Raw genomic sequence first — 24,342 nt, 5'->3', positions numbered from 1 at the left:
AGCCAATGCCTTTTTACAGCTATCTGGTACACAGCTTTGTACTGCCAGCAACACAAAAAGAAACGTTGTCCTTGTTATCGGGTCACAAGATGGCACTGGCTTTTAAAAGACCCACTGCAGATCTAGTCTGGGCTCCTAATTTATTTTATTATTTATTTTGTTTTTGTTTTGTATGTATCCGATTGTAAACAAAGTTATTGATAAAAAGTTGTTCAAAGTTGTATGTTTTAGCAAAAGAAATATGTGACTGCATAGCTCAGGAAATAAGGTCATAGTGGGGAAAAAATGTAATAGGACAGGTTTTTAAAAACCATCAACACTATTAGAAGCAGCTGCCTCCTATGATGTTTAGGAAGGTAGCGCCTACAGCTTTTAAAATAAACTGTCATCATGCATGTCTGTAAAGTGTGAAAATTGCATGCTTCTGGGTCCCATTAAAAATGGGCAAATACAGAGCGAAATACAGGAGACGAAAGGTTTTCAGTGAAACAAAGACAAACGCTGAAGAAATCTGATAAACTACCAACTCACTTCCTTCATCCAAATTAACTTTATTCTGTAAACTTCAAACCTCAGTTACTTACTGTAACTGTATTCTGAACATGACAATGGACCAAATACAGGCTGGTAACACACAACCCATTAGAAGAGACAGCTTAATGCAAGAAACATCTATACCAATACAACTTTAACGTGTACAATATGTAGACAAATGAGTAACTGTTTTTCTCAAGTTCTTTCTTGTTTTTAGATTCAAGCTTTGGAATAAATTGCAAATGATAATAATAATAATAATAATAATAATAATAATAATAATAATAATAATAATAAGGGCATCGAGTAACATTCATAGTTACGCTGAAAGAAATTAGAATCAAGGTCTGTCTGATGAAGAATATAACATAATACTCTCACCCCCAAGAAAAAAAAACAAACAACAAAATCTGTTTTCAAGTGCAAGCCTTGCAGCACTTTTTAACAATCCTGTGAGGCTTCTGTGTGGCTGTCTCCTGGTTTCATGGTATCAGTACACTCTGCTTCAGCAACTGCATCAGCGTGCAGGAAATAGCCCTCTGCCAGGACTTCTGCCGAGACTAACCTGCCCTTGTAGGTTAATAACTTGGAGAGCAGGCTTCTAAGATCAGGGTCCTGCAAAAGACAGTAACCAGCGTGTTCTGTAATTAAGGAAATACAATGGAAATCTATTCTACATTCCACTGTTCTTCATTTACCATCATCAGTTACCTGCACTGAAGAGACTGGTGGTATCTGTGTACATTTCAAATATCATGTTTTCATTACATTAGAGACCTTTTGGAAAACATTTAATTTCAGTAACAGTGCATTATGCACTCATGAAAATGTTACTGTAATCACTATACAAAAGACCAAGTACAGAAGAAAAAAGAGCCAATACAAAAGCCCCACAGATTACACACAGATTCACATCACTTACCATGTCCAGCTCACCAGTATCCGGCACCCCATCTGCCTTCATTTTAAACTTGTGGTTTGGGAAATTAAGCTAAGAATAAAAAATATATATATATATATATAAATTAAAGAAAACATCAATGTATATTCCTGTAATTCTTAAATTACATTTAATCAAGTATCAGAAAAGTAATCAATAACAATGCAATTTACTTTTCAAAAGTGCAAGAATCGATATGTTGTAAAGAGTTTTATGTGGGGGAGTCATACCATTCTAAATAACTTAACACTATTATTTTTAAATTGATTTATTCAATCGGCAAACATATATTTAGCTAACAGACAACGGTGACAATAGCATAGAAAAAGTATCTTACCCATAGCAGGAGACATCCATATGCATACATATCAGAAGAAGGGGATGTTGTCTGTCTATCCTTCAATTCTGGAGCAGCAAGACTTATGTTTCCAGCCACCATCCAGGTTGTTGAGGAACGCTGATCCTAACATGAAAATCAAATAGGAAACTTTGCATTGGCAGAATACAGCATTAGCAAAGAGCACAATGCATCGTCCCACCTCCGACAGTATTCCTTCATATTACATTCCCACACTATTTAATATCAATGTTAAAGCAAACTGATAATATTTTAAAATCCAAACACAAACCATACATACACATATCTAAGGAGCAATACTACTTCTACTATGAAACCATAAAAGACAACCAATATTTACTGCTGTCTTTGTGAAGTCAAAGTCCCCTATGACTCCTTGCTCACGGTTTAGGACAAACACATTATTGGGGTGCAGAGATCCGTGCGTTATACTGGAACTATGCAGTGTTTGTAGTCCAGCTGCTACTCCTTTCATCACTTTTGGAACTTCCTAATACAAGACAAAAAACAAGATTGCTCCGAAATACATTCTAGCAAAGGGAATAACAAGAGTAATTTAAAAACACAAAAGACTATGTTTAAACTTACAGAAGCAGTAAAAGGGTGAGTCGCTTGAACTGTTCTCAAACTTCCAAATGGACAATACGGTACCATTACATATACAAGCGGATCAAACTAAATAAAAAAAATAAATAGAGATTATGACATTGTACAAAATAAAGAAATAAAAATACATAAATATATAAATAAATAAATAAAATGTCTATTATTTTGCACCAAGAGGCTTCTCCCCCCCCTTCGGATTTGGATGGTACATGAAAAATAATAATGAAGTAGGTTGTGAAACAAAGAGAAAGATGGGTAATATGCAGATAACACTTCAGAGCAGAATGCTGAACTACCATACTGTACCTTGTTGTATTTTAATTAACAAACAGTAGAGGAAAAGCTTCAGATCTCTACCAATAAATATCACAATAATTACAATTACCAAGCTTACCCAAATCATAATACAATCTCAACCACTCTGTACAAACAGTGCAAAACTAGAGCTATAACAGCTCGGGTTTAAGAACATCCCCACTGAGTTTGAACACAACTGGCAAGAGGTTTTCTATTTTTCATATTCCTTCAAATTGAAGACGCAGCCTAAATTTACCACCCTCAATTTGAGGAAAAAAACAAACAAATATGCATTTACAAAGATACAACCACAATTACACTGTTGTATTGTACAAAACTGACACGAAAGAGTGTTGTAGATTAACCACGGAGCTCACTTATTGTGCTGCGCACTGTATAATACTTAAGATGGCGTCTCTGTCGTACACATACCACCACAGCATCACACATCCTGGCAACAGCAAGCACCACACAACATCAGGCAACATGTAACCCAGCAACTACAACAGCATTGATCGCATTGCAAACACAACAGTCAGAACAACTAACAGAATATAACATACCCACACGCAGATTACTCACACCTGTTTTTCTCGCAATTTGTGAACTGTGGTATTGCTTGGCATGTCGAAAAATACGGGTGTCTGATCAGCATTTCAGATCTGTCCAAGGTGGTACTGTTTGTTAAAAACACAAACTGTAAAAGCTTTTCTTTGAATTCCTGATGAAGCTAATGCCTCTTCTTTGAAAATGGCTGCCTGTATATCATCGATGATTTGACATCGGGCAGTAACGTTTTGGTTAGTCTTTTCTCAGCAGTCAGTCAAGTCGTTGTTTGTGTATTCAGGCAGTGACGTCTTTGTCTTTTCTCAGCAGTCAGTCACGTTGCTGTTTGTGTATTCAGGCAGTGTCGTCTTTGTTCTCTTTTCTCAGCAGTCAGTCACGTTGCTGTTTGTGTATTCAGGCAGTGTCGTCTTTGTTCTCTTTTCTCAGCAGTCAGTCACGTTGCTGTTTGTGTATTCAGCCGCACAAGAGTAAACGCGTTTTCATCAGCGGTCAGTTCACTTTGCAACGTCAGGCTTAAGTCTTTGTTCACAGCAGAAACAGTCATCACATTGTCGGTTTGCGTCATTCAGCCAAGGCAAGTCGTCGTCAGAACACAGAAAAAATCTCAGCAGTCAGTCACGTTGCTGTTTGTGTATTCAGGCAGTGACGTCTTTGTTGTCTTTTCTCAGCAGTCAGTCACGTTGCTGTTTGTGTATTCAGGCAGTGTCGTCTTTGTTCTCTTTTCTCAGCAGTCAGTCACGTTGCTGTTTGTGTATTCAGGCAGTGTCGTCTTTGTTCTCTTTTCTCAGCAGTCAGTCACGTTGCTGTTTGTGTATTCAGGCAGTGTCGTCTTTGTTCTCTTTTCTCAGCAGTCAGTCACGTTGCTGTTTGTGTATTCAGGCAGTGTCGTCTTTGTTCTCTTTTCTCAGCAGTCAGTCACGTTGCTGTTTGTGTATTCAGGCAGTGTCGTCTTTGTTCTCTTTTCTCAGCAGTCAGTCACGTTGCTGTTTGTGTATTCAGGCAGTGACGTCTTCGTTTGTCTTTTCTCAGCAGTCAGTCACGTTGCTGTTTGTGTATTCAGGCAGTGTCGTCTTCGTTTGTCTTTTCTCAGCAGTCAGTCACGTTGCTGTTTGTGTATTCAGGCAGTGACGTCTTCGTTTGTCTTTTCTCAGCAGTCAGTCACGTTGCTGTTTGTGTATTCAGGCAGTGTCGTCTTCGTTTGTCTTTTCTCAGCAGTCAGTCACGTTGCTGTTTGTGTATTCAGGCAGTGTCGTCTTCGTTTGTCTTTTCTCAGCAGTCAGTCACGTTGCTGTTTGTGTATTCAGGCAGTGTCGTCTTTGTTCTCTTTTCTCAGCAGTCAGTCACGTTGCTGTTTGTGTATTCAGGCAGTGTCGTCTTTGTTTTCTTTTCTCAGCAGTCAGTCATGTTGCTGTTTGTGTATTCAGGCAGTGTCGTCTTTGTGTTCTCTTTTCTCAGCAGTCAGTCACGTTGCTGTTTGTGTATTCAGGCAGTGTCGTCTTTGTTCTCTTTTCTCAGCAGTCAGTCACGTTGCTGTTTGTGTATTCAGGCAGTGTCGTCTTTGTTGTCTTTTCTCAGCAGTCAGTCACGTTGCTGTTTGTGTCTTTGTTTTCTATTCAGGCAGTGTCGTCTTTGTTTTCTTTTCTCAGCAGTCAGTCATGTTGCTGTTTGTGTATTCAGGCAGTGACGTCTTCGTTTGTCTTTTCTCAGCAGTCAGTCACGTTGCTGTTTGTGTATTCAGGCAGTGTCGTCTTTGTTTTCTTTTCTCAGCAGTCAGTCACGTTGCTGTTTGTGTATTCAGGCAGTGACGTCTTCGTTTGTCTTTTCTCAGCAGTCAGTCACGTTGCTGTTTGTGTATTCAGGCAGTGTCGTCTTTGTTCTCTTTTCTCAGCAGTCAGTCACGTTGCTGTTTGTGTATTCAGGCAGTGTCGTCTTTGTTTGTCTTTTCTCAGCAGTCAGTCATGTTGCTGCTTGTGTATTCAGGCAGTGACGTCTTCGTTTGTCTTTTCTCGGCAGTCAGTCACGTTGCTGTTTGTGTATTCAGGCAGTGTCGTCTTTGTTGTCTTTTCTCAGCAGTCAGTCACGTTGCTGTTTGTGTATTCGGGCAGTGTCGTCTTTGTTTGTCTTTTCTCAGCAGTCAGTCACGTTGCTGTTTGTGTATTCAGGCAGTGACGTCTTTGTTCTCTTTTCTCAGCAGTCAGTCACGTTGCTGTTTGTGTATTCAGGCAGTGACGTCTTTGTTCGTCTTTTCTCAGCAGTCAGTCACGTTGCTGTTTGTGTATTCAGGCAGTGTCGTCTTTGTTGTCTTTTCTCAGCAGTCAGTCACGTTGCTGTTTGTGTATTCAGGCAGTGTCGTCTTTGTTCTCTTTTCTCAGCAGTCAGTCACGTTGCTGTTTGTGTATTCAGGCAGTGTCGTCTTTGTTTCTCTTTTCTCAGCAGTCAGTCACGTTGCTGTTTGTGTATTCAGGCAGTGACGTCTTTGTTTGTCTTTTCTCAGCAGTCAGTCACGTTGCTGTTTGTGTATTCAGGCAGTGACGTCTTTGTTCTCTTTTCTCAGCAGTCAGTCACGTTGCTGTTTGTGTATTCAGGCAGTGTTGCTGTTTGTGTGTCTTTGTTTGTCTTTTCTCAGCAGTCAGTCACGTTGCTGTTTGTGTATTCAGGCAGTGTCGTCTTTGTTTCTCTTTTCTCAGCAGTCAGTCACGTTGCTGTTTGTGTATTCAGGCAGTGTCGTCTTTGTTCTCTTTTCTCAGCAGTCAGTCACGTTGCGGTTTGTGTATTCAGGCAGTGTCGTCTTTGTTCTCTTTTCTCAGCAGTCAGTCACGTTGCTGTTTGTGTATTCAGGCAGTGTCGTCTTTGTTGTCTTTTCTCAGCAGTCAGTCACGTTGCTGTTTGTGTATTCAGGCAGTGTCGTCTTTGTTTCTCTTTTCTCAGCAGTCAGTCACGTTGCTGTTTGTGTATTCAGGCAGTGTCGTCTTTGTTCTCTTTTCTCAGCAGTCAGTCACGTTGCTGTTTGTGTATTCAGGCAGTGTCGTCTTTGTTCTCTTTTCTCAGCAGTCAGTCACGTTGCTGTTTGTGTATTCAGGCAGTGTCGTCTTTGTTTGTCTTTTCTCAGCAGTCAGTCACGTTGCTGCTTGTGTATTCAGGCAGTGTCGTCTTTGCCTTTTCTCAGCAGTCAGTCACGTTGCTGTTTGTGTATTCAGGCAGTGTCGTCTTTGTTTTCTTTTCTCAGCAGTCAGTCATGTTGCTGTTTGTGTATTCAGGCAGTGACGTCTTCGTTTGTCTTTTCTCGGCAGTCAGTCACGTTGCTGTTTGTGTATTCAGGCAGTGTCGTCTTTGTCTTTTCTCAGCAGTCAGTCACGTTGCTGTTTGTGTATTCAGGCAGTGTCGTCTTCGTTTGTCTTTTCTCAGCAGTCAGTCACGTTGCTGTTTGTGTATTCAGGCAGTGTCGTCTTTGTTTTCTTTTCTCAGCAGTCAGTCATGTTGCTGTTTGTGTATTCAGGCAGTGACGTCTTCGTTTGTCTTTTCTCAGCAGTCAGTCACGTTGCTGTTTGTGTATTCAGGCAGTGTCGTCTTTGCCTTTTCTCAGCAGTCAGTCACGTTGCTGTTTGTGTATTCAGGCAGTGTCGTCTTTGTTTTCTTTTCTCAGCAGTCAGTCATGTTGCTGTTTGTGTATTCAGGCAGTGACGTCTTCGTTTGTCTTTTCTCGGCAGTCAGTCACGTTGCTGTTTGTGTACTCGGGTAGTCACGTCTTTTGTTGCAGGTTTTAATACACGCATCACTATACTGTACTTGAATTTAAGACGCAGGATATTTTTGAGAAGCAAAAAATGGTTAAAGAAGTGCGTCTTAAAATCAAAGGAATACGGTTTATAAAATGTAAGTTTTGCCTGGTTAAAACAAAGGGGATTGATTGATTAGTGCAACATCAGTACTGTACATACACTTTCCTCCACTACAGCCTTGTCTAAAGGAATAGGACCCCCCCTCCCCTGCTGCTACCCAATACCTTGCCAAAGAACAGGAAGAGTACAGGAAGCAATCCACAATGTTCCTTGGACCCAGACCAGGCTTTGTGATACTGGGTTGCTCTCTCCAATACTTTTGCTTCTGTAGCCGCATCTACAGAATAACCCTGCAAAAAGACCAACACTCATTGCCAGTCTGATGTTTCTTTTAATCTCCCCTCTCCAGTTGCACATGTGGTTCTCCGCATCTTACTTGTAATAATTCACTTAAATGTGCACCAAAACACAAAACTCAACTCTACATAACCCTGCCTTGCACTAAAAACAAATTGTCTATTTAAATCAGGGGATGAACACAAGTTCAGCTGACACGTCTACGGGAAGATTTTCTCTTTAACAAAACAGCATTTTCCAGCAGCACAGCCTTAAATCACAAGCCAGGTTTTCAAAAAACACATTTCAGAAAGTCCTTACCTTTAGAATAACCTCCTGGCCTTGAAATTCAGTGTGCACTAAAGGTCTTTTGCCACTTAGCTCTCGCATTGGCCTCGCATCAAACAGGTCACGCTCCAGGCTGTTAGTGACAAGTCCTTCTGAATCCTTAAAACATGTCAACAGAAGAATTTCTTGCAACACATACTGACAAATAAAATATGCACAACCAGTTTACATTTTGATTTCTGACAGCTGTGATGTGAATGACTTTTTCTGAAGTAGCTAAAATACCAGAACAAACCACTACCCTGATTAAGGAACTTAATTCAAACAACAAACAATTTTTTAATGTGAAGCAGCTGCTTTAAACACTTTAAAAGGTAATCGCTCTGTTACAGTTTTAACATTCAGAATTTTATCAAACTTTCAGGAAAAGACCATTTGGGTTTGAATATGAAAAAAAGCACTTTATCGTGCCTACCTGTTTGAAATTGCAGGGAATTCAAATGTGATAAAACATATAATTAACATTAATAATAATAAAAAAATCTTTCCTATGTACAATGCAATATTAGATACAACACGAGAACTTTATTTCTGAAACTGTAGGTGTTCATTGGTATATTTTGTAGGGATGCACCGAATCCAGGCTTCAGTGAACCGAATCCTATATCCATCCAGATGCACATCCATTTTAATACATCCCTCCAATGTGTGCAGTTCTTTAAATAAAAGACACAAATCTGCTATTCACATCATGAACTCTGTCACAGCTCTCAACTCCTTATTACTGGTGGCGCAGCTTCTGAATGCAAACATACCCCCATGTGCAACAGCACGTTCACATCACACTTTTCATGGAGAGAAGTTATGCAGTAAACCTGTAACATATAGTAAAGGCAAACTGCTGTAGACTTTTGTGCTTTGTTGCTTTGTCTGTCAAACGTTTTCTAGAGTTCATATTGAGATTAAAAAAAAACAAATTATAATCGTCATAAATGTATTTTTTATAACTTTACAACTGTCAGATGTGCAAGACGTTGTTGAACAATATGCTTTAGTAAATTAAATTATGTTATTGTAATGTGCCAATACAAGTTGAACCATCTGGGAACTGCTGTGTTTTATTAAAATATTTTTAAAACAATTTTGTAGCCTATTTGATATGTGTTACACACAGTGCATTTAAATCAACGTGGGTTTTATTTTGCAGGGAGATTCAGGTCACTCATCACAGTAATTCCTCAGATAGGGTTGCCAACAAGTTCCAGAACCTTGGGACACTAAGGCAGGTCAGGTTTTTTAACTCTCCTCTCTAAACTGCAATGTATTCGACATGGAAAGTAAGTGTGAATTGATTCAGCAGTTAAGCAAATGTATTTAATTGTTTAATTGTGGTGGTGAGTATCTGGAGAGCCTCATAACAACAATTAATCGTACTGCTTTAATTTTTTTTATATAGTAAACAATATCTATCAAAATACTGCAACACCATTATTATAGATAACTTTGCACCCACCTGCACTCTTTCATTTAACCTTGCGACAGCAGGTAAAGTTTCATATTTCCTGCTTCACACAGTCCTGCCCAGTCAGACTCAGAAAGCCAATCAGCTGTTGTATAGGTCTGATTAATGGAAACAATCCTTTCAGGCATGTGTGTGCTTTTGGTAACAACGAAGTAAAACAATTCAATTAATTTAGCGACAGTTAGCACAATTCACACTCACTTTACTGAATGCACTGCAGTTTAGAGAGGTGAGTTACAAAACCTGACTTTCCTTAAAAAGTGTCCCCAGATTCTGGAGCCTGGGCAACCCTACTCTCAGATCCGGTGACACAGGTTGAAACATCATTAAAGAAAATACAGGGTTATGGCAAAGATGCAGCTCTCCTTTCTTGTAAAGGTAAACAGTTCTGTATTTTGACATTTCTGTTGTGGAGGGAGGGGGCTAGCGCTAAGTTGTGTAAGTTTCAAACAGAAATCTTATTCAGGGATATATATCCATTTGGTAATAAAAATAGTATTGACTAAAAGGCTCAAAACTATAGATTGCGCACGTCCCTTGTAAGTAGCTGCCAGTCTGTTTTTTATTCAACAGTCCTTCAGTTTTCTTAACAGATTCAGTATTCGAACAAATCCCAAAAACTTGGATTCAGTCCCTAATATTTAGGCTATAGTTTATTTACTTATCTTGTACCAGGTCAGTCAATGTACAACAGTGTTTTAATATTGCATTCATTGTGGAATAAGCCAATTTGCATGTGTAAGTAGATCCAAACATGTAGAGCACAAACAGAGCCAGCGGTAGCTGTCTGGACATATACAGGCAGACCAGAATGATTCCAGATTTACTTTGTTAATGAATTCAGTTTTCAGCAACGACAATGCCTGCAGATTTGCTGCTAGTTCTAGCTGCTGCTTCATCAACTGCAGGAAGCACTTGCTTTGCATGCGATGAGAAATCACCATCGAGGTTGATTGAAAACGTATCACGGACAAAAACGATACGTCCCTGGGAATGCTGAAGTGGTCAAAGCGAGCACTGAAATTGTCTTTCAGCTGGACAGTAAAGTCTGTCATCGTTAGGAGTCATTTGAGTTACGTTTCACTTACAACATATCCTAATGTTAAACTAATTTGTCTCATTAGCTACAACATAGATGCTATATTATTTTACTAATATTTATTTGGAGGATACAAAGACATACTATCACAATTGTTACTTCTTTTGTCCTTTTTGGTTTGCTTTCAACCAGGTTGACCAGCTTTTTTTTTTTTTTTAATTAACGAGCCAGTATGCCTTGTGCCCTGCAGCAACACATATTTTGGGCGGGTGGGGGAGGGTGTGTCATTTGGCCCGCCGCCAAATTTAATCGCGACCACTGATTTATAATATCCTCCAGCAGCCTGCTTTATATTTTTTCCAAAGCAAAACACACTTGAGACATGCTCCAGCTAAAGCTAAAACCAAATGAAGATTTAATTGCAACTTTTGTGAACACAACTGTTATGGCCAATGTCCATTCAGATCTGCACACTGATTTGTTATTTTTTCAATTTTGTTGCATGTATTAACAAATACAAAAAGAAAACAATATGTTGATTTGAGTTTGAAGCTCCATTCAGAGTAGTGACTATTGCATAGTTTTATATTAAGAGTACCGACTGTAGAACATACTTCTATTATAGTGGAGGGGTAATCCAGGGAAAGCCAACAAATGTGATGTCAATCATATCCAACACCAGCATTGCTTTAGTTAAGTAATTCAAAGAGTTAAGAATATCTTTTAGGGTGCTGGAACTGGAAGAAAAAAGAAGCAGCGTATTTTAAATAAATAAATGTGTGATTAGTTTACAAGGAAATACAGATAAGATTATTTTGTGCCTGAAATTTAATATGCCTATGCAAATCTGCTATGATCTGCACATTTAGCACTTTTTAAATATTGTTTCTACAGGAGTCTTGTAGCTTCACATTCAAGTACCTACATTATATTGTGATATCCGAGCCTCAGGGTACAGAAGAGGAAGCTCAGGGAACCACTTTTTGACCAGGATGCCAAGTCTCTCCTAAGAAGCAAGCAAAACATAAATGGCTCCATTGACAAAGCTTTCAAGTATTACAGAACAGCCTGCAAAGTATTTTGTAATACTTTAACTCATGAATTATTTAAAAAAAAAATAGTAACATTTAGTTTTTCTGAAGGAAATTAAGTTAAAAAGAATAACACATTCAATATTACAAATCCTGAAACCAGTGGCAAAATCACTAAGCAATATCAAAAGCATACACCAATGCCGCTAAACAAGTACTGCCAAAGAGAATACTGGGAATCTGCTTACATAGTCTTCCTTCTCGCGGCAAACCTCTTGGAATATTGAGTTTCTAGTCTCTGTTATTTCGTCTGTTTTTTTCTGAATTGCTGCGTCATCCGGTTCATCTGACTGGATAAAATTATATTATATATAACATAAATAATTATCTGCAGAGCAATGTTTTGGTTTTTTGCATTTATTATTAAGCACCAATTGTTAATAAAAGTAGGCAGATAAGTCAGCCAATGCAACAAACATGCATTTATATATCATTTTACTACAATGGGCCCTGTACACAAAAGATCACGATATTTAAACACTTTTTTCAAAGTCTTTTTTTCTGAATAGTAAACAACACCGATATTCATAAAACTGGTCAAGACTGTTTTTGGCTTCTTTAACTAGTAACTAGTATTACTCAGACATACCGTATTTCTGACAAGCCAACCGGGACTTTTAGTTTTAGAGGGAGGGGAGTCTGATTTCTGCATCAACGTTTTATTAACTGGTAAAGTAAGCAATATGCAAGGCGACATTTATGCCACAGTTTCTGAAGGACCTCTAAGCCAGTTGCTAAGTAACATGGCTGTCAGTACTAAGAGCTCTGAGGAGCCAGTTAGAATGCCACAATGCAACCGTCAACAGTGGAAATGTATATTTCTGGGAATTAAATGATTAAAATATAGGCGTGGTATAAAAAGAACTCTTCATCAATCTTCACTAAATGATTAAAATACAGCCGTGGTACAAAAAGAACTCTTCACCAATCTTCATGGAGTATGCTTCATTTGTTGTTTTTTTTTGTTTTTTTTAATAGCTCTTTGGCGTAGCGAATAGCAGAACTTCCAATATAGTAGCTGCTATGGTCAGATCATAGCAGCTGCCAACTCGGTATCTAAAACAATGATCACAATATTTTAGTAAAAGCAAGTGATGGTATTAAATGAAGTACATTAAAATGAAACACTTTTGATGTTTTAGTAGTTAAAAGTCTGCTAAAACAGGACCTAATTTTATCCCAAATAAAGCCTGAAAACCAGACCAGATATACGTAAGAGTAATTGGTCATACTTCTTCCAAGCTGCTCTTCTCCACCAGTTTCCACCGTAGCTGTGATTTCAGGGTTTTTATTGCCTTTTGAATCGAAAACAGTGCATCCACTTTTGGGGTGCCATTCTGCCACTGGTGCATTTCCTTTTTAAACTGCAAACAGAAACAAAACAAGTATATAGCTTGACTTAATACTGTATCTGCAATTGACCGTACTGTATATTTACAAAAACAAAAAAGTCAAGTACATTTATAAAAAAGGTACAATATAAACAGATTAACTTTTTTGAGATTACTCTGAGAAGTTTGCTGTGATATTCCTAATAATAAATAATAGTTTTGACACCCATGGGGAAGCACTGTGCCCTTTCCCTAGTTGACTTTTTTTTCTTCAAAAGACAAGTTTCATTGGCCCTTGCCAATGAAACTAATGCAATAATCTGAAGTTATGCAATAAGAACATCTTAACACGAGATTTGCAAAGGATTACAAAAGATAAGGAAGTGTTCTTCTGTTTCAGTAAGATGACGGTTTTTCAACTTGTCCTAGAACTTGATGCATTTTTACCCTTTGAACCAAACTGGCACTGGTCTACCCACTCCAGGTGTCCCATGTTTGGAAGGCTCATTTTGAATGCTCGAAAGGTACGATGACAAATGACAGTACGGTTGCATAAAAAGTCTAGAAAAAAAACACTTCATTATGGGTGCCAAGTGGTGTTGAACAGATCCCAAGATATGTTTCATTTAAAGTAATCAAAACACTTAAAATTAATATAAAATAATGATTGACCTGAGTATTTTCAATGTACTTTTCCTGTACAGTACAAAGAAGCTTCTGCTCTTGGTGTATCTTCTGCATCACTTTGGAAAAGGCATTTGACACAATCTTACAGTCCTCGTCATCTTGTTCCTGTGGAAACACCAATAGCATAAAAACCATTCATATCCCCTTGTGTGAATCATATATATATATATATATATATATATATATATATATATATATATATATATATATATATATATATATATATATATACAGTACCAGTCAAAAGTTTGAGTACACTTGCTGGAAACTAGGTTTTTTTCATAATTGACAATGTTTTACGTCGTATACATTTCTGTAAATACTTGAAAATGAAAACACATGTTACAATATACAAAACAAAACACAAGGAGTATCAAAGCAAAGTTCAAGAAAACTGAAAATGGCCTCTAAATCTTGGATTCCTCAAAATAGCCACCCTTTGCCTTAATAACAGCCTCACAAACACGAGGCATTCGGTTAACAAGTTTCAGCAGGAAATCACCCGACATGTCTTCCCAGCTCTTCTGCAGCAATTCCCAGAGATGTAGGGAACTTGTGGGTAGCTTTGCTTTGACTCTTCTGTCCAGTTCGTCCCATACAAGTTCTATGGGATTGAGGTCTGGAGACTGGGAAGGCCAGGTCATTAGACTGAGTTGTCCTTCACTTTCTTTCTTTGCCAGATAGTTCTTGCACAACTTTGAGGTGTGTTACGGGTCATTATCTTGCTGAAGAATGAAAGACTGCCCAACTCGCCATAATCCTGATGGAATGGCATATCTCTGAAGTATGCTATGATAGCCATGCTGGTAAAGACCACCATCTCTGTCACCAGCAAAGCAACCCCAGACCATGACACTGCCTCCTCCATGCTTGACAGTGGGAATGACACATGCAGAACTCATGCGCTCTCCTTCTCTGCGTCTTATAAATACTCGCCAGTTGGACCCAAATATTTCAAATTTTGACTCATCGGTCCATAAGACCGACTTCCGCTCCTCAAACGTCTAGTTTCTGTGTTTTTTGGCCCAGGCAAGTCTATTCCTCTTATTCTGCACTCTTAACAATGGTTTCTTTGCAGCAATTCTTCCAGTTAGGCCAGCTTCACGCAATCTCCTCTGAACAGTTGATGTTGAAACTTCTGTACTTCTAGTAGCATTTAGCTGAGCTTGTATTTCAGGGGCAGTTAATTGCCGGTTTCACAGACTTGTGACTCGAATGAACTTGTTCTTTGATTCTGAGGTCACCCTTGGCTTGCCTGACCTTGTTCGGACTCCTCATGAGTGCCAGTTTCTTCAAATCGTTTGATGGTCTTGGCCACAGCAGTTACATACACTTGAAAAGTTCCTGCGATTTGTCTTAAAGAGTCACCTTCATTTCTTAAAGTAATTAGTCTTTTTTCTTTGCTTAACTGAGCGCATTTTGCCATTTTCTGCTCCCTTACATTCAGAAATGACAAACTTGTGCCTATGCTATCTATATTTATAGTAATCATGGACCCTCATCTGTTAATAATAATTGGTGACAAAAACTTAATTAGGTAACATGTTAGTTAACTCAGAGAACATCGAACAAAGACACTTTTATACTTAGGCCCAGTGTTCTAACACTGTGTTATACACATTTCAGACTTTTAACTGACTTGGGCTTCAGACTGAAATCCCCTTGCTTTGGGTGACCATTTCATTGAAATTGACAAGATTTACATTCTCATTTAAAAATAAAATTTTTGTATGCAATTCACTTATGATTATCAGCTTATATAAGTGCACGTATCATATAATTAAATATTAAGTGTTTATAGACAAGTTTATACAGTTAAAAGCATAGATAATCACGAAAAACCTGGTTTCAAGCAGGTGTACTCAAACTTTTGACTGGTCCTGTGTGTGTGTGTGTGTAATTATATATATATATATATATATATATATATATATATATATATATATATATATATATATATATATATATACACACACACACACACACACACACACACACAAAAATAATTCTAGAAAACCAGCCCATTCACCAGATATTCAGTGCCTGAAAATGCATTGAAGTGTTAGGGGATAGATACAATACAATGCATTCACTCACAAAATGTAGTATAGAAACATTGGCTTGCGATGCAATCACTGACCACCAGAGAGGCATGCAAGACATACTAATGGATGCTTTCAGCGACTTGTCTAATGAAATCGTTAACAATGCAACCTTACTGTGCAGGGCATCCCAGTGGCAGCATACAACCAGGTGAGATAAATAGCTCAAATAAAAAGACACTTAACTACCACTTATCAAAGCTATGCCAAAATATAATCACTCCTTTATCTGGACACGGAAGTGGTGCATGCTTACGAAAACAGGCCGGCACAATTATGAAAGGGAAGGAGCTTAAAAATCTTGACAAAGTGCAACAGAGCTTCGTAAGACATCAAAGGAAAGCGGCACTGCACTCACCTTCCCTGCTGGTCTTACCATCTTTTTTCATTACAATATTCCCCCATACAAATAAGCTAGATGACCATGAATTAAAAAACACTCAAAACGTACTATATGTAAAGTCAAATTCCTTGAAAAAAAGTTTATAGAAAGCAACAACTTTAAATGTTATTCAACCATGGGGAAGATTAAATATAAAAATGTGGGAAATATTTCCAGTTTGCAATTTCTTACACAGAAGCAACTCGAACAATTCATGAAATTTACAGTGCCGCAAAACTGTTTTTTAAACATGAATGGCATTGCGTGGCATTGCAAAGCTTTTATGTAATATCTACATTTACCCCATCTTAGCTAAGACGATGCACAGAATTTAGTTTTAATCTACTACTATATCAGACCATGTCTAAATGACACCAACAATCTATTTAATGGATGGTTTTGCCAGGACCTGATAGTAATGTTACTATTTCTTTTGACGCAATACTCACTTCAAGAGAAACCTCCAGCTCCTTGTTAACACTCTTTTCAACTTTCTCTAGAAGGGCATCCACATTGCAATCAATGTCGCTTGAAGACAGAGATGCTTCACTCTTTAAACTGAAACACTAACAGGAGAAAAAAAAAAAACAAAACTAACAGTTTATTTTGTATTTTATGAAATGGCCTAGACAAAACCTAGTGTTCAAATAGGCTGAACAGCATCCAAAGCATGCAACTGTCAATAGAACCTCACAGCTCCAAGTCTTCTTTTCCTCACTCCACTAATATAGTAGTTTAAATTCTGAAAGACATGCTTTTAGCACAATAACCCCCGGTGGCAGGGCTGAGGTTTTGGTAATTTTGTTCACATTTCTAAGTTTGTGCTAGGTATGGCAGGGCTGGAATTAGAATCCATTTGTAATGAAAACAGGAGCGTGTACAAGCAGGGATACACAACTGTGTGGAACCAGGGTGAGGAAACCATGAACTACTAGAGCTATCTGGGGGTGTTATCTGGTATTCCTGGTGGGGTGGGGGGGGGGGTTTGTTTGTAAATAAATCTGTGCGCCTGAGTGGCATGGCAACATCAACCCCCAGTCTCTCTCCAATCTCTTTCTAGCAAATTCCCACACCCCATTACACTTCTTTTACACCCCCTTTAATGCATGTGATGTTATGGCTGAAGAGTTATGGCTTTTACAATCTCAAAACACCTGAAGAATGGGTTGTCTCAATGCAACCGCACACTTTAGTGTGTGTTTTTGCTTACACAGCCTGTTTAGTTCATCGAAGAACGTGTAATGCACATGATGTCTTAAACCAATAAAAAATATAACACTTGCCTGTGCAACATTTAATCAGATTTGGAAGGACAGTCAATTTGGTGTTTCTATTATCAAACCATGGTAGAGTCCAATACCCTCAATAACTTCAGCTAATGAGTAGATTTATGATAATTACTGGATGAGCGTAACACAAAAGCAAATCATCGCAGCTTCTGTGTTCAAACATGAGTGAATTTTGGTGCAAGTTATTAGGCTGTTCTTTCTCACTGAGGAAACCATTTGTTAAATCGAATAAACTGCGCACTTATTTTCAATTATGTACTTAAAAGAAACTACATACTGGATGCCTTTCATATCCTTAGTTACCTGAAAATCTCAAAATGTGTTACTATAAATTAAGGGCCTACATGTTATGTTAAGGTCTGTTGCCCTAGTTATGTCCTGTGTGTTCAATGCAATGCAAACAGCAATTATGTAGAATAAATAAGCATTAAGCAATGTGTTCCATAACCAAGCTAGTGTTTACCCCATTGCATGCTTAAACACATTATTAACTAAAAGTCAAGTTATTTTATATATAAAAAACTAAACAGTTAATACTTTTTTTTTTTTTTTTTTTTTTTTAAAAAAACAGACATCTGTTATTTTCACCAGCACATACAGATTCTCCATGAATTATTCTCCATGCTACAGTGTTGTTTGCGGTTTTTGAATTATTTGCATATAAACTGATATTATTAAGATAATCTACAGGGTGGAGTTGAAGAGCCATGCCTGCAATGTTTTGGAATTGGTGAACACTTTGAGGTTGGTCTTGGTTACTTGCAGGAATCCAACAGCACACATTGCCTCCAAGAACTCTACATATTCTACAACCTTCACCCTGGGTAAGGCTTTTTCCTTGTTGTTTGTTCTAGTCAATCTCATGCTCACCCTGGCATAGATGGAATTCAAACTGGTGCCACCTTCAATACAACAGTCTTGTACGCAGATAATATTTTAAGAATGTCAATTTGTAGTCAATTTGCTCTGAATGTAAACTTATTGCACCTACATTCTCAGTCTCAGACTTTAAATGCATAACAAAAAAACACATCAATACAATATTGTAACTGTTTTATTAAGCTTTTTATCCAGTGCAAAGTTGCAACATCCTAATAGAAAAACACACTCACATCCTATAAAACTAGCAAGAATACTCTGCTCTATGGTAACATTTTACTGTCAACTAATAGACTGCAAATACTATTTCAGCAATAAGTATCTTTGTAGAAAGACAACCCTACTAGAACTTATTGCATTTCCATTTTCATAACAAATAAAGCTGCTGTTTTGAGTAGAGTTGTCTTTTCAAGACTGATCTCTATACAGGCCCTGCAGTACTGGAATAATTAAAGTAATGCAAACTTTGAACTGGAGTAAAAGCTAATTACAACTTTGTGACATGCAGCCCAGAGATTACCTCTTTTATGCTACTAAACCACATGCCCAGGGACTTCAGGGAATTATCTGTTTCATTTCTGACACCACTGAACTCGTCCTGTTTATTATTCTTCCAGTCACAAAATTGTTCAAATGCATCTTCCCCAACATTTTCCACTGTGAATGATCCAAAAACAGAAGAGAGGACAGACCCCAATTCCTACAAACAAAGAAGAAGTTAAACACAAAAACACAAAAGTTAAACACAAAAAGCTATAGACATGTGAATAAACATGTGACATTTTACATTCCATTAAAAACTACTGTACCAGAGATAGAGCATTCATTTGGAAGCCCGAGAGGATTCCCTTTCATGCTGTCTGAAATTTGTGGTGTGCAGAAACCGTCACTCAGAATTGTCTTTAATCGTCAATTGTTTAATAAATTCATTCATTGACGTGGATTTCAAAACAAGGTTTTCAATTGCAAATGTGAGGGAGGACAGCTTTTCTTGTTGTTAAATGAACAAATCAAAGAATAGATTTATGTAATTCCTGACAATACATTCTTAACCCTTAGCGATCCATTTATTCAGTACTTGTCAGGCACGTCAGGTCCAATTTATTTTCACATGCGCTGTTTATTTTACACGCGCTGTTTAAAATAATTTAGTTTAACAGGTTAATGAAAAATAAAAAAAAACTGAAATGTCTTGGTTAGATAAGCATTCATTCCCGAGTCAATACTTGGTAGAGCCACCTTTGGCAGCAATTAAAGCTTTTGGGGTAAGTCTCTACCAGTTTTGCACATCTCGAAAGTGCAATATTTGTGCAATAATATAGTTGGATGGGGATCGTTGGTGGACAGCAATATTCAAGTCTTGCCACAGATTCTCAATCGGATCCAAATACAGGCTTTGACTGGGCCACTCTAGGACATTCACTTTCTTGTTTTTAAGCCACTCCAGTGTCACTTTGGCTGTGTGCTTGGGATCATTGTCCTGCTGAAAGGTAAATATTTCTCCCAGTCTTAGGTCTTTTGCAGGCTGAAGCAGGTTTTCCCCCCTCAAGGACTTGCCTGTATTTAGCTCCATCCACTTTGCCCTCTACCCTGACAAACTTTCCACTCCCTGCTGAAAGCATCCCCATAGCATGATGCTGCCAGCACTATGTTTCACACTAGGGATGGTGTTACCTGGGTGATGTGCAGTGTTGGGTTTGCACCAGACATAACAGTTTGCATTTTGGCCAAACAGTTGGTGTTTCATCGCACCACAGAATCTTTTGCCACATCTTCCAGTCTCCCACGTGCCTTTTTGCAAATTCCAAGCGGGAGTTTACATGTTTTTTTTTGTTTTTTTTTTCAGAAATGGCTTCCTTCTTGGCAGTCTTCCATACAGGCCAGATTTGTGGAGTACCTCAGCTATTGTTGACACATGGACAGTTTCTCCCATCTCAGCTATGGAACGCTGTAGGTCTTTCAGAGTTGTCATTGGCCTCTTGGGGGGCTTTCCTGACCAATGCCCTTCTTACCCGGCTGCTCAGTTTGGGAGGAAGGTCTGCTCCAAGCAGATTTTGGGTGGTGCTGTATACCTTCCACTTCTTAATGATCGACTTGACTGTGCTCCAAGGGATATTCAATGCCTTTGAAATCTTTTTATACCCCTCCCCTGATCTGTGCCTTTCCACAGCTTTGTCCCGGAGTTCTTCTGAAAGCTCCTTGGTCTTCATGATAGTATCTTTACTTTGAATGCACTACCCAACTGTGAGACCTTACAGAGACAGGTGTATTTAATGTGCAATCATGTGAACCACTTTTATTGCACACAGATGGACTCCATTTAACTTGTTGTGTGAATTCTGAAGGCAGTTGATTGCACCTGAGCTTATTTAGGAGAGTCACAGCAAAGGGGTGAATACTTATTTAATGAAGACTTTGCAGGGTTATTTTTAGTTGATTTGTTTCCCCCCCCCCCCTTTTTTTTCCCACACATTGAAAGTGTTGAGTATGTTGTGTAAATCAAACGGAAAAAAAATCCCATTTAAATGCATCAAGATTTCAGGTTGTAACACAACAAACTGAAAATGTCAAAGGGGGTGACTACTTCCTATAGGCACAGTATATGCAGGGTTCAACATTAACCATAGCCTGGGGCCGGTAGAGAGAGCAGTTTGGCCGGTAGTTATGAAGCACCACAGGCCCAACTGGGCCGGTAACATTTTTTTACTTGATAACGTATATAGTATAGTCCACATGGCTTCTGTTTTATGAACGCAGGAAAATGAGTCAGTGTGCCAAAAAGCTGAAAAAAAAACGAACCTACATTTTTAAAGACACACCCAACCCCGCCCTCCCGAACTTTCCCGCCGCACGTCGTAGGTGTTGTACAGTCAGCATCTGAGACTACATACCGAAGTGCAACTGGTAATACTCGTTACCTCAACATGGCAATTTCTTTTTTTTTTTGTTTTGTTTTTTTACAACTAAGCAACCAACTGCAACAATAAGCCAAAAGTATGTAAATCAATAATGATAAAGAAACAAATTATGAAGAACAAAAGACCAAAATATAGAGTGGAGCGGAAGAAAGGCTTAATCTGGCTTCATGATGACAGTGAAACAAATGCCAGTTACCCAGGACTTCCAGATAAAACAGCAGCTTTGTTGTTGGGAGTTCAACATTTAGTTGCCCTCCTATCCAGTCTCACAGTAATAGTTCACAAGATAGCAGGTTTTTGTGTGCTGCTGCGACTGCAGTGAGGAAAAAAAATGCACCAATGCATACCCAGGTACACCACGTGGCAGCTGGACAAAGGGATCAAATTGTCTAACATTTTGATTTGGAATACAATGTGTTCAGGTCAGAAATGCCACTCACAATCTTTACAGGACTCGTTTGTATCAGCAGTAAGATTGGTGCTGACTTAGGAGAGGCTACAAGCGAATGATTACTTTGTATTATGATTATTTGAATAGCGTTTTCTATTATGATTAAACCCATTAAGCTTTTAGAGTTGCTAACAGCTATGTGCGAGTTTCCTTGTAAAAGAATGAGTATCATTTGTACACATACATTTTCAAATCTTGAATACAGTATTTTCTGACAAGTACGCCAATATGTGCATGTAAATGGCTGAAATGACTACAATAGCATATACTGAAAGGCTTCGCTTAGCCACTTTATTTGGTTACCATACACATTATTAAACATACAGAAATTAAAAACCATCATGAATGAATAGGCATGCGAGCTAAAGTTTCTTTCTATCCCCTTTCGTTTTTTTTTATTTGTGTTCATAATGTAGTTTGCAAGTGCACTCAGCTTGTTTATATGGCGTGTGAAACAGAGGTTTACAATACCCTACAAGGCATATTGAAAGATGGCAGCTATTGATGTTTTGTTCCTTTTTTTTTAATATAGCATGTTTTAGATTCTTACATACTGCTGTGGAAGAAAGCACTGGGGAGCACTTCGCTAATTTAATGAATACATTTCTTGAATGCCTACAGTAGGATAAAGCAGTTTACCCAATTCTGCACGGTTATTCTAATGTCGGCATTAAACAAAGAGAAAACGTTGAATATTTTTACTATTTTGTGAGTTTTGTCGAGTTCGGCAAGATTTTGTTGTCTGAGCAAAGTTTCTACCAGAGCATGGTAGTTTCTCGCGCTGTCCTTGTAGTTTAGGATTACGAGATTTTTTCAGTGAAAACAAACGGAGAGTTGTTTTTTTTTCTGTAATTTACTGACCCCATAGCAAATCTGAAGCCAAAAATAACAATATATAAAATAACACAATAATATTTTAAAAATTAAACATTGGGTGAATTTACTGCAGATGATAACTCATTTTAAAGTCCGCCACCAGACTCACCGAAAAAAAAAAAAAAAACGATGGAGATTCACCGTAAACAATGTATAGACAATAGACGCCCATATCTTTTTTATGATGTCGGACTGCAAAGGGAAAACTGTAACGTCGGACCTGGTCCAACAAAGGACCGCAATGGGTTAAAGACAATTCTGAGTAAGAGCAACACAATTCTGCATACCCCTATCAGAAATAGTACCTTACTTTTAATACCATGTGAACATTTTAACATTTTAATTGAGCGCTTAGCTGTCGTCACATTGTACTTCATTAATCTTTCTTTTATTCCAGGTATTCAATTAAAATCTACCCTTGCAGAATAAAGGAACTGGTACACTGTTACATGGGTGTCTGGTACAGAATAGTCTGATGTGTAATCAATGTCGGACCTAGATGTAGCTACATGTGCTGCTCCTTTCTCAAAGTTATTAATTATTATTTTTAATTATTTGCATCCAAACTGCCTGTTATTACAAACAATGTAACAAATATTCCAATGTGTACAGACCTTTACATCTCACTCATCAGTTAACGTATTACACACTGATGTTAGCCTCAATTCAACATACAAAAACGCCAAGATAGAAATGAGATTATAACAACCCAAGGAGCCTGAAGGACCTCAGGTACTAACTAGAACAATACAGACCTTTGACTGTGTGCTACTTGCACCCTCATGTGGTGTACAGTGTAAAACACACTCATCCTTCCTATTTCTTAAAATCACATACTTCACTTGTAATTCAAAAGCAACAGCTCTCTGCCCAGTCTCATTATTAGTAACCAAATGGGAAGCTTCCTGCAGACTACTCTAAGTAATTGTCATCTGTTTTAACACACCAGACGATGCACAAAATATTCTTTCTATAGACTTTTAGATACATGTATATTTTCCCTCCTATCAAAAACTAAAGCACCATTTCCCCAAACCCTGCTAACTATGCAGAAGTAAAACTAGCATATTCATTGTTTTTGTCATAATGAGTGCTAAGCAATGCTTTAAAATCAATTCTAGCTTTATCAACGTTAGATTCCTCTTTTATTGTGCTGCAAACTATTTGCCTTTTACCGTTTTTTGCTGTAATTTCAGCTAGACAACAGGAGTGAGTTTGAACTACAAAACATGAAATTATACATGTTCTAACTATATAAATGCAACCAAAGAACCAAAAGATCTTTAACAGAAGAGAAGGTGATAACACTGCTTGTGTTAAAATCAGGAGATAAGAACATGGTTTGTACACCTTTAACAAAAATTGTAGCTAGTCTGCAACACAACTTCAGATCAGCTAATTTCATCAGGGCACTGACCAATTATGTTTTAAAAGGCACTTTGTTGAGTTAATTTGTTTAATGTGTTAACAAAAATGGATAACCTACTGTACCAATAGATAGCGTATGGCCCTGATACAGTTTACGTCTTTAGAATGGGTTATTCTTTAAATAAGACAACCAGAGAATTTTAAAACACAGGCAACCGTCCCTCTTTGGGAAGCTTTCAAACCTCAAGAGTTTTCATCCGCTCTGTGATGGACAACCCGTCCACTTCAAGGAGGTATTCATCCACTGCAGCAGAAAAAGCCTCTCTCACTTCATTGCGTCTGGCAATCAGCTGTTCCAGTTCACCCTTCTGATAAAAAAAAAAAAAAACACAACACAACAAGACAGTATCGAAATTGTTCATTTTGTTACAGAAACACTTTCACAGTTCCAGTGCACTGTGTAGCTGATAGAGGAGTTCTGTTTTTCACCTTGTATGCAGCTGAAGGGTTCTGACTCTTCATTTCCCTCACGGCACAAGCCACTTATTTTCACACCTCAAGAATTCAAACCAACTAGCATCGCTCGTGATTTTGGCCCATGGTAGCTCCCAGTGAACTGAATGTGTTATTCACACACAACATGACACTGATCTTCCAGCAGGATTTCTGTTGCGAACCAACACTCATGAGGAGCTGTACTGT

General features: G+C 38.1%; 1 protein-coding gene across 1 annotated transcript in view; it reads right to left on the bottom strand.

The window, feature by feature from the left end:
* Positions 1-840: 840 nt before the first annotated feature.
* The window catches only part of LOC121309562 (serine/threonine-protein kinase 31-like), a 37,349-nt gene continuing 13,847 nt past the window's right edge, over positions 841-24,342 (bottom strand). The window contains exons 11-24 of the mRNA XM_041242551.1: positions 23,883-24,005; positions 18,548-18,727; positions 16,309-16,425; positions 13,361-13,480; positions 12,590-12,721; positions 11,546-11,647; positions 11,192-11,272; positions 7,739-7,864; positions 7,306-7,431; positions 2,421-2,507; positions 2,173-2,322; positions 1,812-1,937; positions 1,457-1,525; positions 841-1,149 (exon numbers count right to left, since the gene is read on the bottom strand). Of these exons, the coding sequence (XP_041098485.1) occupies positions 976-1,149; positions 1,457-1,525; positions 1,812-1,937; positions 2,173-2,322; positions 2,421-2,507; positions 7,306-7,431; positions 7,739-7,864; positions 11,192-11,272; positions 11,546-11,647; positions 12,590-12,721; positions 13,361-13,480; positions 16,309-16,425; positions 18,548-18,727; positions 23,883-24,005 (1,713 nt within the window). The 3' untranslated portion in view covers positions 841-975. The remainder of the gene's footprint in view (positions 1,150-1,456; positions 1,526-1,811; positions 1,938-2,172; positions 2,323-2,420; positions 2,508-7,305; positions 7,432-7,738; positions 7,865-11,191; positions 11,273-11,545; positions 11,648-12,589; positions 12,722-13,360; positions 13,481-16,308; positions 16,426-18,547; positions 18,728-23,882; positions 24,006-24,342) is intronic.

This window comes from Polyodon spathula, chromosome 3, assembly GCF_017654505.1.
Source record: "Polyodon spathula isolate WHYD16114869_AA chromosome 3, ASM1765450v1, whole genome shotgun sequence".
Classification (NCBI taxonomy): domain Eukaryota; kingdom Metazoa; phylum Chordata; class Actinopteri; order Acipenseriformes; family Polyodontidae; genus Polyodon; species Polyodon spathula.
The sequence above is the reverse complement of the archived record's forward strand: the minus strand, read 5'-3'. Positions and strand labels throughout refer to the sequence as shown.